Source organism: Rhinatrema bivittatum, chromosome 5, assembly GCF_901001135.1.
Source record: "Rhinatrema bivittatum chromosome 5, aRhiBiv1.1, whole genome shotgun sequence".
In the NCBI taxonomy this organism is placed as follows: Eukaryota; Metazoa; Chordata; class Amphibia; order Gymnophiona; family Rhinatrematidae; genus Rhinatrema; species Rhinatrema bivittatum.
Window position 1 is genome coordinate 281,894,803 of NC_042619.1, and position 14,449 is coordinate 281,909,251.

The following is a 14,449-nucleotide window of genomic DNA, read 5'->3' on the forward strand; positions in this document are numbered from 1 at the left end:
TAGGCATATGAACTATGTTTGCTTTTAATGGAACCTCTCTGTTGGGATACCCTAACTCTCCTGTTTCATTAGTATCCTTCAAGGATACATTTCTCCGAACCATGCACTGCTGAGTGACTTTCGGCTTTCCCCTTGTTCTAGTTTAAAAGCTGCTCTATCTCCTTTTTGAAAGTTAGTGCCAGCAGCTTGGTTCCACTCTGGTTAAGGTGGAGCCCATCCTTTCGGAAAAGTCTACCCTTTCCCCAAAAGTTTCCCCAGTTCCTTACAAAGCTGAATCCCTCTTCCCTGCACCATCGTCTCATCCACGCATTGAAACTCTGGAGCTCTGCTTGCCTCTGGGGACCTGCACGTGGAACAGGAAGCATTTCAGAGAATGCTACCCTAGAGGTTCTGGATTTCAGCTTCCTACCTAAAATCCTAAATTTGGCTTCCAGAACCTCTCTCCCACATTTTCCTATGTCGTTGGTGCCCACATGTACCACGACAGCCAGCTCCTTCCCAGCACTGTCTGGGGAGGAGCTGGTGGGGGTGTGGAACTTTATATCCGGGAGGGTATAGAGTCCAACAGGATAAAGATCATACAAGAGAGTAAATGCTCAGTAGAATCTATATGGGTAGAAATACCATGTGTGTTGGGTACGAGTATAGTGATAGGAGTATACTACCATCCACCTGGACAAAATGGTCAGACAGATGATGAAATGCTAAGAGAAATGAGGGAAGCAAACCAATTTGGCAGTGCAATAATAATGGGAGATTTCAATTACCCCAATATTGACTGGATAAATGTAACATCAGGACTTGCTAGAGACATAAAGTTCCTGGATGTAAGGTGAAAGAGGCTATTTTAGCCAAAAAAACATCCTTCAAAAACTGGAAGAAGAAAATAGAATAAAACATAAGCATTGTCAAGTTAAGTGTAAAACATTGTCAAGTTAAGTGTAAAGCATTGTCAAGTTAAGTGTAAAACATTGATTAGACAGGCGAAGAGAGAATTTGAAATGAAGTTGGACATAAAGGCAAAAACTCATAATAAAAACTTTTTTAAATACATCAGAAGCAAGAAACCTGTAAGGAGTCGGTTGGACCATTAGATGACCAAGGGATTAAAGGGGCTCTTAGGGAAGATAAGGCCATTGCAGAAGGACTAAATGAATTCTTTGCTTCTGTGTTTACTAATGAGGATATTGGGGAGATATCAGTTCCGGAGATGGTTTTCAGAGGTGATGAGTCAGACGAACTGAACTAAATCACTGTGAACCTGGAAGATGTAGTAGGCCAGATTGACAAACTAAAGAGTAACAAATCATCTGGACCGGATGGTATGCATCTTAGGCTACTGAAGGAACTCTAAAATGAAATTTCTGATCTATTAGTTACAATTTGTAACCTTTCATTAAAATCATCCATTGTACCTGAAGACTGGAGGGTTGGCCAATGTAACCCCAATATTTAAAAAAGGCTCCAGGGGCGATCCGGGTAACTATAGACCAGTGAACCTGACTTCAGTGCTGGGAAAAATAGTGGAAACTTTTCTAAATATCAAAATCGTAGAGCATGTAGAAAGACATGGTTTAATGGAACACAGTCAACATGGATATACCCAAGGGAAGTCTTGCCTGACAAATCTGCTTCATTCTTTTGAAGGGGTTCATAAACATGTGGATAAAGGTGAACCGGTAGATGTAGTGTATTTGGATTTTCAGAAGGCATTTGACAAAGCCCCTCATGAGAGGCTTCTACAAAAACTAAAAAGTCATGGAATAGGAGGCGATGTCCTTTTGTGGATTACAAACTGGTTAAAAGACAGGAAACAGAGAGTAGGATTAAATGGTCAATTTTCTCAGTGGAAAAGGGTAAACAGTGGAGTGCCTCAGGGGTCTGCACTTGGACCGATGCTTTTCAATATATATATAAATGATTTGGAAAGTAATACGACGAGTGAGGTTATTAAATTTGTGGATGATACAAAATTATTCAGAGTAGTTAAATCACAAGTGGACTGTGATACATTACAGGAGGACCTTGCAAGACTGGATGATTGGGCATCCAAATGGCAGATGAAATTGTTGTGTTCGGAGTTGTGGAGTTAGCAATCTGTTGTGTTCGGAGTTGACAAACTGCTTGGGAGTTAACAATCTGTTATCTTCAGTGATGGAAGGCTGCTTGATAGACAGCAGTCCGAAAGTATTTGTGGGTGGATCCTTGGACCAGTGGCAGATGACCATGCCCTCGATGGAAGACCCCGAGAGGGACCACCGGTCAGGCGTAGAGTATGGAGACAGACACACACTAGTTCTTTTATTAGACAGTATAGTGAACCACCAGAGGTGGCAGTAGTGAGATGGAATGCCCGGCTGGGCTGCAGTCCCTCAGATGCTGAAACAGCAACCCCTGGAAGCTGGGCTGAAGAGAAACTGAAATATAGTGAGTAGGCAGGGTATGCAGAGTTCATGAACAGAACCCGATGGTAACACTCACACAATGTCCCATAGATGCCCAGGAGCTGGAAAGTATAGGCCCTCGAGGAGCGAGTACCTGTTCCAGGGAAAGCTCTGAGAGAGTGATGGTAACTCACTGAGGTAGTTTGGTAGTGAAGACTTCCAGGCAGAAGAGAGTACAGCAACAAGTCCGGGAACATAGGCCCTCAAGGAGCGAGTACCGGTTCCAGACTGTAACCTGCAAAACAAAGAAGAGAGCGAGGCCCCCGAGGAGTGGGTACCCCTGGTAAGCCCGAGGAGGCAGAGTAGCTCAGATAGAACGAATCCTTATCCTTATCCTTGCTCACTCCATCTGTTAGCAAATACTGAGACCTTAAATATCCGTTGCGGGTGACGACATCTTCGGGGGTCGCCCCCGAGGTTCACGCCATTGCTGGTACATCAATCGGGGCTGCGCCGCATGCACGCCCCTAAGCCTATCGGGAACATGGCAGTTTGCAGCATGGAGCTGATCCAGGGAATGCCGGAGAACTTTGGCAGAAGATGCTTGTGGTAGCCAAGCCTCCTGCAGGGGAAGGGGGAGGCACCATCGAGGTAAGGAGGCCAGAGAGAGGGCGTCGGGCACCGACGGACACTACAGAAATTTAATGTGGACAAGTGCAAGGTGTTGCATATAGGGAAAAATAACCCTTGCTATAGTTAGGTTAGGTTCTATATTAGGAGCTACCACCCAGGAAAAAGATCTAGGCATCATAGTCGATAATACTTTAGGAATTATTAGGAAGGGAATAGTTAATAAAACAGAAAATGTAATAATGCCTTTATATCGCTCCATGGTGAGACCGCACCTTGAATACTGTGTACAAGTCTGGTCGCCACATCTCAAAAAAGATATAGTTGCAATGGAGAAGGTACAGAGAAGGGCAACCAAAATGATAAAGGGGATGGAACAGATCCCCTATGAGAAAAGGCTGAAGAGGTTAAGGCTGTTCAGCTTGGAGAAAAGACGGCTGAGAGGGGATATGATAGAGGTCTTTACTATTTAAACAATTTTTATTTTAATTGTACAGAAAGAAAAAAAATACAGGAAGTATTGGAGTCTGATATACTCCCTGCTTTCTATCTAGGAACAAGACGTACTGTAAACCATCCTTTATTAATCCCCTTCAGCCCTCCCAAACCCTAGGTCTGAGTTCCAAACAGTCACTTGGTCAGTTGCCAAAAGTTCACAATGTACCACTTGAGGAAGATAGTTCATCAAACCGTGTCACTCGTTTAATATGAGACTGCGAACACGATGAGGGAGTGTCTGCACATAAGGTCCCCAAATAGCAAGAAACTTCTTTTTTTGACTCGGCTGTTGTTGCATAAACGAAGCCTCCATTTGCATCATTCGATGTAAATGATTACGCCAGGCCCAGTACGACGGCGCATCAGTGGTCCTCCAATTCTGCAGTATAATCTTCTTAGCAACTAGGCAAGCTTTATGAACTCTCACACGTCGAGGCTAAATGCAACCAAATAACAACCAAAAGTGTGAAAAGGGGATACGGAGCTCTAACACCAATTCCAAATAACGGAGCACCTTACGCCAAAAGAGCTGAATTGGTGGGCATGCCCAGAAGGCGTGAGATAAAGACCAGAGACAGTGCCGCAGCGTTGACACTGAGGCGAGGGGGCAATTTTAGAATTATAAGCTTCTTGAGCGGAGATATAACCGCGACGAATAAATTTATATTGCATTTCGCGATAGTACATGTTGACAGAGAGTTGAGAGATACGCCGAAAACATGCTGCGATAATAACATTGGTAACCAGAAACACCCCGTCTCGATTCCACCTTTCTACTAGGATGGAACATGTATCTAGAGGGTTTACTTGTCTGAGCAAACGGTAATGTGTAGCAAGTGAAGGGGGCGTCCCCTGTTCTAGGAGGAGAATCGCCTCAACAGCATGAAAGGATGCTGCTTGTCACGAAGCTTGAGGAATAGAGGCAATATAATGTTGGAGTTGTAAATATGAAAAGACCCCACTGTTAGAGATGCCATAAAGTCCCCATAGGTCAGGAAAGGCTATCATTTGGCCCTCTGGAGTAAACACATGACCTAGTTTTGTAATACCCATTTTCCCCCATTTCTGAAAAGAAAGAGTTTGGGAGCCCGGTGTAAAGTCCGGGTTCCCTTGAATTGGCAGGAGATAAGCACATATGCGATCCAGCTTTAAAAGAGACATCAATTTCCGCCATGCCTGGCGAATGGGGTGGATAAGAGCGTTTTGTACCAAAAAGGTGTTGAGATGGGGGGAGGCCTCTTGCAACACAAAGGAAAGAGCAAAGGGATGAGCCAATGTTTTATCAGCCATAATATTAAGAAAGGAGGAAGTGTCCAACAGCCAGTCCTGGACTAGGTGAAGATTACTCACCAAATTGTAAAGTGCCAGATCGGGTACTCCCAATCCTCCTTTTTCCCACGGCACCCACAACCATGCCAGAGGGATTCTAGCTTTCCCCCCATGCCAGAAGAATTTTCGCTGAATCTAATCCAATTGCCGTAACTCTGCCTGTTTCAGAGTAAGAGGTAAAGTCTGGAATAAGTATAGCCACTTGGGCAGGATGATCATCTTGAACAACTGGATCCTACCTCCCAACGATATCGGTAAGGAAGCCCAACCCAGCAACCGCTCCCTAGTCATCTGCAAAAGCGGATGAACATTAAGGGCATAGAGACGGGATAAATCCCGCAGGATGACGATTCCTAGATAAGTAAACGAATCTGTGGCCCATTGCAAGGGAAAATCATCCCCCTGCAGAGATGTCGAGCTTGCAAGAGCCTTAGACTTGCGCATGTTGAGACGCAGACCCGAAAAAACTCCAAACGCCCAGAGTAACTGCAGAAGTGTTCGAAGTGGTTGGATTGGATCCGTCAAGAAAACCAGCAGATCATCTGCAAACGCAGCATACTTAGACAGCGACGAATGAAATCGAACGCCCCGTATTTCCTTAGTTAATTGGATAGCTAAAAGTAAAGTTTCCAATTGGAGAATGAACAATAAAGGTGATAAGGGACAATCCTGTCGCGTATCACGGGATACATTGAAAGCTTCGGAATGGGATCCATTAACCAAAATAATCGCTTCTGGGCCAGAGTATAAAAGACCGACTGCCTTGTAGAATAAACCATCAAAGCCCATCTTTTGTAAAATGTGAAATAAATAAGACCATTCGACCCTATCAAAGGCTTTCTCTGCGTCAAAACTTAGAGTTAGAAAAGGGACCCCCATTGTTTGACACATAAACATGGCAGCCAAGGTGTTCCAGATATTTGTCAAGGCATAACGTTTCCTAATAAAACCAACCTGATCCACCCCAATAAGGGAAGGAAGAATATTTGCCAGCCGATCTGCCATTAATTTTGCAGGAATTTTTGGATCAAAATTGAGCAGAGATATGGGCCGGTAAGATTCTGGGGATAGCGGGTCTTTCCCTGGTTTAGGGATAAGCGTGATGTGTGCCCGATTGGAGTGAACCGGGAAGGAGCCCTCTTCCATCATCCCCAAAAACGCATGTACTAGAGGAATTGCCACCTTATCTATCAAACACTTGTAAAACTCGGCCCCATACCTGTCCAGCCCTGGAGCTTTGCAACATTTAGCCTGTTGGATTACCAAGCGGACTTCCTCCAGAGAAATGGGCTTATTTAAATATTCCTGCTGTTCGAAAGTTAATTGCGGAAGCTGAAACTTGGAACAGAACTGATCGCATGCATCAGTATTTCCACTTTCCGCTATGTATAATGTGCTATAGAAATCTTGGAAACAACGTACTATATCCTTACGGTCAGTTAACAATTGACCTGTGGGTGACTTCAGTGCCGGGATATAGCGCGAGCCCCGGGTGGAACGCACGAGATTCGCTAGTAATTTACCTGATTTGTTACTATATTAAAACAACTTGTATTGATAATATTGAGTACTCTTCCGGGCTCTCTGATGGAGTAGAGTATTTAGTTCCCCTTGTATAGTCAGGAAATGTGCTCGAGCCTCACTATCATTATTCCTGGTCAATTTAGCTCGGGCTTTTTTCAATTGGGCAGTCAACTGCAAAAGCCTGTGATTCATCATTTTGTTACGATGAGTCAGAAAAGAAATGATGTCCCTCCGAAGGACTGCCTTTGCCGCATACCAAAAAAGAACCAGAGACGACTGCTGCAGAGCATTAAAGTCAGCGTATTCTGTCCATCGCTGGTTGAGATATTCTCGAAATTTCTTATCAGAAGCAAGATAAAAGGGAAATTTCCAGACCCAAGAACTCAGGGAAGGTAAGGCCAACTCAGCCTCCAACCGCACCGGGGCATGATCAGAAACCACTATGTCACCAATCTCTACTCCACGAATTTTTGAGCAACCATGAGTACTAGTCAAGAAGTAATCGAGTCGAGACAACGACCCATGGGCCCGGGAGATATGTGTGAAGTCTTTGTCACCTGGATGCAAAACCCTCCATACATCCATCAAATGCAAGGAATTTTCCAGAAAAGACGGACCTTTACCATAGCCGGAAGGTTTTGAATTTAAGGGAGATTTATCTAAAGTTGGATCATGTATAGTATTAAAATCTCCTCCTATTATTATAACGTCTCCTAAGTATGGGATCAAATGTTGGTGGAGTTCCCTATAGAAGCCCGGACTATAGGTATTGGGAGCATAGATATTACAGAGGATGACTTTAGTATGGGACAGCTCTGCAATTAAAATGATATAACATCCTGATGGGTCTTTAATTTCTGCTTGCAGAGTAAAAGGAGCATTACGCTGGATCAGGATAGCCACCCCTGCAGATTTAGTAGTAGCTGAAGCATAATAAATGTCCCCACCCCAAAGGCAACCCAGTTTCTGGTGTTCAGAGTCGTTTAGGTGTGTTTCTTGTAAAAATGCTACCGAAGCCTTCTTTTGCCTTAAAAGAGACAATATTTTGGTACGCTTAATGGGAGAATTAACTCCGCAGACATTCCAAGTAATTATATTAGTGACAGAATTAGAGACTACTTAACATATAAACGAACATGAAAAGATATAAGAAACCAAATGAACAGCAGAGATCCTCCCAGCTGAGATCTCCAACCGTTAGTATGAGACTTCCCCACAGTAATACCCTGAAGACCAGTGATATCCATATATGGATCAAAATACAGACATGAATACCTTCCCAGAACAGCCCCAATTCTACCTTGTCCCCTCCCATACCCAATTCCCCTACCCCCTCAAATACCATCTTTAAGATCTTCTCTGAAGATCGAGATCACTACCTTAGCCAATCCCCTCTCTTCCACCTTCAGACTTCATCCACCCCTCCTATCTATCCCAAAACGGCCAACTGGCCAAACTTGAACCTGTACCAAGTAAACCAGGAGACTAATACCCCCAGACCAAACTTAAGTAATGGATGGCAACAATTCGGAATGAAACTTGTAAATAAAAATAAGGTATTTAGTTATTTAACCTAAAATGTGGGTGTTAATAGGGAGAGAATTACTTCTTATGAAACGTTCCAGGACTCCCTAGTTCAGATTTCGCTTGCCCCCCTCCAGGACAAAAACCTTTTATCGAACAGTAGCATTACCCTATGCCCATATAGAGTCCCTCCAGGAGCATCTCCTGTGCCCTGCAGTGTCTCCGACGGGAAGGAAACATCAGGGAAACAAAAAGAAAAAAGATTATTAAAGGCCCCGTCAGTAAGCATTCCCGCTATAAGGCCTCGCCTGGAGTTGCCCAGAGCTACCGCACCCAAATGAATCAAGAAGGCCGCCTTCTGAACTCCCAGTAAAAATAAAATAAAAAGAAGAAAGGATAAAAAATAGATAAAAAAATGCAGACCCCTACTTAGGGCAGTACCGGAACAAAAGCGCCCAAGGGAAACAGAGAAAAAAGAAAAAAGCCCTTAGATGTAAGCGAACAGGTCCTAATCTCCCCCTAAGATAACCTTTACTAGAACCCGGGCCTCCTCGAATAGCAAATATGGTGGACCCCCTGACTGTAAAATACACCCACACCAGTACTGGCGGTCATTGCGGTCGGCCCTCTAGCTGAACGGGGAGGAGGGGTTTATACAATAAAAGATTAAATTTAAAAATAAATTAAAAAAAAAAAAGGAACGATCCCGCCCGCCAAAAACAAAAGGGCAGGGATCGCGGGAATAAGGTGAATATAAGTAAAAATAGAAAATTTTGCATCTGAGCCCAGTCTCAAGTCACCGTCAAAACACAAAATTAAATACTACAAACAATTGTAGCCCAAAAAAAAAACCAGACTAAAAAAAATAAAATGGAAGTTGCAAAAATTGCCACGAAGAAAAGAAGAACAGAATAAAAATCATTCACTCGGTAAAGGTCCTTCTTCATATTCCTGCAACGAGCCAACGTGGCCAAACAGCAACGGATTCCCCCGTCGCAGCTCTACGAGCTGATCAGGTTAATCAGGACCCTCTTGGTTCCAGCGCCGAGGGAGCTACACCCAGGTCCTTCCTCTGAAGCAGGCCACGCGCTTCCTCGGCTGTGTTGAACCATTGAACGCCCTCTGGAAACGATACACACAGGCGGGCCGGGAAGATCAGTGAAGCCCGGTTCCCCTGGGCGATAAGCTGGGTGCAGATCGGGGCCATGAGGCGTCTCTGCGATGAAACTGCCGCGGAGAAGTCCTGAAATAATAGGATTTTCAAATTTTCAAATGTAAGTTCTTTTTTCACCCGCGCTGCCTGCAATATTTCTTGCTTATGAGCATAATTTAAAAGCTTCGTGATAACCACTCTGGGTCTCGCTGCATTCGGGACTTGGGGACCCAGGCGATGAGCTCTCTCAATGCGTAGGCAGCCATGCTTGCGGGTTAAATTCAATTCTTTTTCCAGCCAAGTTTCTAGAATTGAGGCAAGATTCCGTTCATCAATCGTTTCTGGCAATCCAATAAAACGCAGATTGGACCTGCGAGATCTATTCTCCAGGTTTTCTATTCGGGCAGCTTGTTTAGCCATTGCTGCTTGCAACGTGCTGATATCATTCTGAGCGACACGGAGGCCATTTGCGTATCCGAAAAGCGGTTTTCAAGCTCCTCAAATCTACTTTCAAATTTGCCAAAATTGGCAGAAAGATCTGCAATTTTAGTGGATATATTTTGTAGTTCTGGGCCCAATGCCTCCAGAACCGCTGTTTTTATTTCTGCGATGGCCACTACAGGGGGTGCACTGGACTCACCGACAGCCGCCATGATAGGGGATTCAGCTAGTTTGAGACAATCCTTCCCCTTTTCTCTCTCCTTTCAGATCACACGGGTGGTCATGCCAGCCAAGTTGTTGCCAGAGGGTCCCTTGAGACGTGAGTGCAATATTAAATTAATTGGACGCCAGAGAAGGGGTGGATGAAGTCCGATGTTATAGGCCTGGTGCCGAGGGAGAGGGAATTACATCATCTCCCTGCAATGCCCCCATGATAGAGGTCTTTAAGATCATAAAAGGTCTTGAACGAGTAGATGTGACTTGGTTATTTACACTTTGAAATAATAGAAGGATTAGAGGGCATTCCATGAAGTTAGCAAGTAGCACATTTAAGACTAATTGGAGAAAATTCCTTTTCACTCAACGCACAATAAAGCTCTGGAATTTGTTGCCAGAGGATGTGGTTAGTGCAGTTAGTGTAGCTGGGTTCAAAAAAGGTTTGGATAAGTTCTTGGAGGAGAAGTCCATTAACGGCTATTAATCAAGTTGACTTAGGGAATAGCCACTGCTATTAATTGCATCAGTAGCATGGGATCTTCTTAGTGTTTGGATAATTGCCAGGTTCTTGTGGCCTGGTTTGGCCTCTGATGGAAACAGGATGCTGGGCTTGATGGACCCTTGGTCTGACCCAGCATGGCAATTTCTTATGTTCTTATGACACATTAGAGCAAAAATATGGTCTTCCAAATGATGCTTTATTTGCTTACAAACAAGTTAGACATTTCATGCAAACACCAACAATACTGGATAGTCTAAGGCATGGAGTATCTATGTTTGAGATCATGTGCCAAAATGCTGATAAGACAGACAAGGCTCTATCAAAAATGTACATTTTATTAAATAGAGACCCTCCAACACCACACAAACATATTCTAGCATGGGAGCAAGATCTTGGCTATACCATGTCAGATACAGAATGGCAGGCAATTTATGGGACAATTAGTAAAGGACTTCTCTCTGCTTCTCTGGTAGAAACTAATAATAAAATCTTATTAAGATGGTATCGCACCCCCAGTAAGCATCCATCGTTTCTCCCCCTAACACTACAGACCGTTGTTGGAAGGGTTGTAATAAACGAGGCTTTTTCTATCAAATGTGGTGGGAATGCTCTTGTGTACAGGTCTTTACCTGGTTGAATAATATTTTATCGATGCATCTTTCTCTGCTACCAATTAACCTCATTGTACCTATTAGCGAAGGGGACAATAATCAACAACGATTTATACAGCAGACACTGACTACATCTCGATCAGTCCTGACCCAATACTGGGGATCCACCTGGCTCCCCTCATTCTCTATTTTCATAGCAAAGCTGGACTTTCTCTATCGTATGGTAAATATATATGCTCTCCAGCATAATATGGCTTCCAGATTCGAGAAAATATGGTAGCCATACTTAACGTGGAAAATCTCATCAGGAAATAGTAGCTATGCAAACATTGCACTAACTGTCTAATAATAAAGCCTTATGTGGATATACATCATTGATAGCTATCAGGTTGTCAAATTATTCTGGAATATCACTGTACCGTAATCCACCTTATTTCACCTTATTTGATTTTATTATAGAATATGTTATGTCACAAAACTTTGTAAGTTATGCAAGTACTAGTAAATGACAAGCTGTAGTGACGAACACAGAATAAGGATTAAAACGAGAGACCGGGGGAGGGAAGGGTAGGGGAAAACCTGAAATAAGAATAAAACCATGTGAAGAGTCACGATATTGTTGGATCATGTTAATGCTCTTGTTAATAACTGTATATTGTATATTCTTCAATAAAAGAGTTAATTATAAAAAAAGAAACAAAATGAAATGAAAAAAATATTAGTGCATATCCCTAATATCCATATCCTTTCCATCATTTCCTTGATGTTGAGAGGGATGTCATTCATTCCTTTTGTTTCTCCAAAGAAGTGTTTCCTGTCCTTCTGGCTTCCAGAAAGGAATCCACCAAAAAACTTATATGAGTTGAAATGGAGGATGTTTGCCATCTGGTGAGATCTGTTCTCTTAGCATGTTGAGTACCTTGTCCATTTCTCAGAGTCTGTTTTAAAAACTAATTCTAATACAGTACCAGGGTGTACATTAATGCAACTGGCACTTACTACAACTATGTAGAAGGGAACCTCCATCTCTGTACAACCCCTACGTGTCAGGGTTATGTGGGGCTTGCTTCAATTGAATCCTCCTTTCAAGTTTACCACTATGACTTAGGACCTCGTGTTATATTTACCCAGTTGAGAAAGCTCTTTTTGAGCCTCTGGCTTGCTATGAGTTGAAGTATATGACCTGAAAGCTCATAGTTTTAATGATGGTTACTTCAGCCCATAGAGTTATTGAACTTGAGGCTTTATCAACATCATTAATAATAGGATGATGCTGCAAAACCATCCCAAGTTCCTGTTTAAAGAGGTCTAAGACTTCCATCATAACCAATCAATCATGCTTCAAATATTTTTCACCACATGTTCTCAAAGGCGAATGAGACCTACACAATCTAGATTACAATAGAGCAGTTGCATTCTGTTTGGAGCAGACCAATGCCTTTAGAAGATCCACTCACCTTTTTCTTTCTTATGATCCTCTGTAAGCAAAGTCTATCTTATTTGAGAGCTGATTGAATCTCCTTTTGCTATGCTCAAGCAGGTCTGACCTTAGAGAGCATATCAAGGCTCATAATGCTAGAGCTTTGGCTACATTGGTAGTCCGTCTTAGATTGGCTTTCATTGAAGTATAACATGGACTTCTGCCTGCATATTTGCATATCACTATTTTTGGATACTGACTCCTGATAAGACAGTAGAGTTGGTCAATCTGGTCTGTAGGATATGTTTGAGGGATAGAACCAAATGCTATCCCTCCTAAGGCCCATTTTTATTGTCTCAGGTTGTATTTTCCCCCTCCCCTCTAAAAAGTACAAAATATAATAGATTTGTCCTCACAAACCATGTTTACTACCCATTGGTAGCTAGTTATTCCTTGTTTTTTCCCCCTTTATGTTGGTAGACAACCATTGGCTAGCAACTGTGTTGCTAGCCAATGGTTGTCTACTTCTGCTTGTTCCTCTGAGAAAACTGTTGCTTAACCTGTAATGGGTACTTTGTAGAAAGCAGGATAATCAGCCACACAAAGTCTCCTGGTTCCCCTTCTGGAGTTGGTTTCTCTGTTAAGCTTATATGTAAAGCTGATGAATTCCATATTGCCTGTATGGGAACTTCTACATATGACTTGAAAAGCCTTCTAAGATTTTTCTGACTGCTGTGGAAATGCTTCATGTTGGCACAGTTGGCTTACATCACCCACTTGTATAGCTGATTATCCTTCTTGCCATGAAAAATAACCATTATGGATAAAGAACTTGGTTATCTTACTCCTTGCCATGAAACTTTCCATTAAGCTGCTATAGGAAACCAGAGGTCTTGGTCAAAGCAAAATCCATGCTGTATTTTAATAAGATGATATTGATTTTTTTGGCAGATTGATGTTTTTCAGTATGTAGCCACAGATTTTTAAATAATATCATACATATTCACCTAATATTTCTAATCATGTAAAGTCATATGTAATATCTGTTTTCTGATGTAATTCTGTATTTGCAGATGTTTGACGCAATAAATATTGATCTCATTCTGGTTGGAATGGAAATCTGGACAAAGAAAAGCCTGATAAAACTTAAAGCTGGCGAGAAATCTGTTCTTGATGCATTTGAAGTATGGAGAAACGAGAACTTACAAGATCGTATGCATTTTGATGTTACAAGCTTAGTTCTGTAAGAATCTCTCTTTCATATGTACCTTTTGGTATTTTGAAAACATGCAGAAGAAACCATCTGAGAACTTCTGCTAAACACTTAAGTGAAACATGTTGGTTTGTCTCTCAGCCCAGATCCTTGTGGTTTGTTGCCTAAATCATTAAAGGCACTATCACATTTGAAATGATTTGTTATATGAGATAAAGAGTATCTAAAGACACTCGATAACAAAAAAATACCAGATAGAGCAAGTAGTGGTAGGTCTTAAAAATGGTTAGAAAAGGAAAAATGTGGTGAGCTACAAAAAAGCTTAAATTGGGTTACCATTAATCTGTCATCATTATCTCAAATTCACTTCTGCCTAGTTGCTTAATCAGAAGCCTTATACAAAGAAATAGGCAAAAAAATCTATTAAAATTTTTTTTAATGTATGTCAGAATTCACAGCTTCTGAAACACAGAGCCAGTGAATGGCAAGAGAGCGGTAGCAGTACTGGATGCATCACTGAGTGTCCTTCCTTCCCCTGCAGCACTTCCTTCTCCAGCCCACTGCTACTACCTTTTGGCCCAGGATGGGAATTAGCTTTGCTCTCCCTTTCTCACTGATTATCTTGCATTGGACCCAGCAGCCAGCTCTGCTTCTGCTCCTTCCAGCTTATCTATAGACCCCAGGGCTAGCATGACTCACTAGCCACATCTTTCAAAAACTGAAGGAGAAATGAGAAGCAAAACATATAGAAAGACATGGTTTAATGGAACAAAGTCAGCATGGCTTTACCCAGGGCAAGTCTTGCCTCACAAATCTGCTTCACTTTTTTGAAGGAGTTAATAAACATGTGGATAAAGGTGAACCGGTAGATATAGTATACTTGGATTTTCAGAAGGCGTTTGACAAAGTTCCTCATGAGAGGCTTCTAGGAAAGTAAAAAGTCATGGGATAGGTGGCGATGTCCTTTCGTGGATTGCAAACTGGCTAAAAGACAGGAAACAGAG

The 14,449-nt window shown here is 42.4% G+C and overlaps 1 protein-coding gene across 1 annotated transcript in view; it reads left to right on the plus strand.

The window, feature by feature from the left end:
• LOC115092431 (disintegrin and metalloproteinase domain-containing protein 9-like) overlaps window positions 1-14,449 on the plus strand; it is a 489,095-nt gene that overhangs the window by 127,472 nt on the left and 347,174 nt on the right. The window contains exon 3 of the mRNA XM_029603264.1: window positions 13,306-13,475. Within this exon, the coding sequence (XP_029459124.1) occupies window positions 13,306-13,475 (170 nt within the window). The remainder of the gene's footprint in view (window positions 1-13,305; window positions 13,476-14,449) is intronic.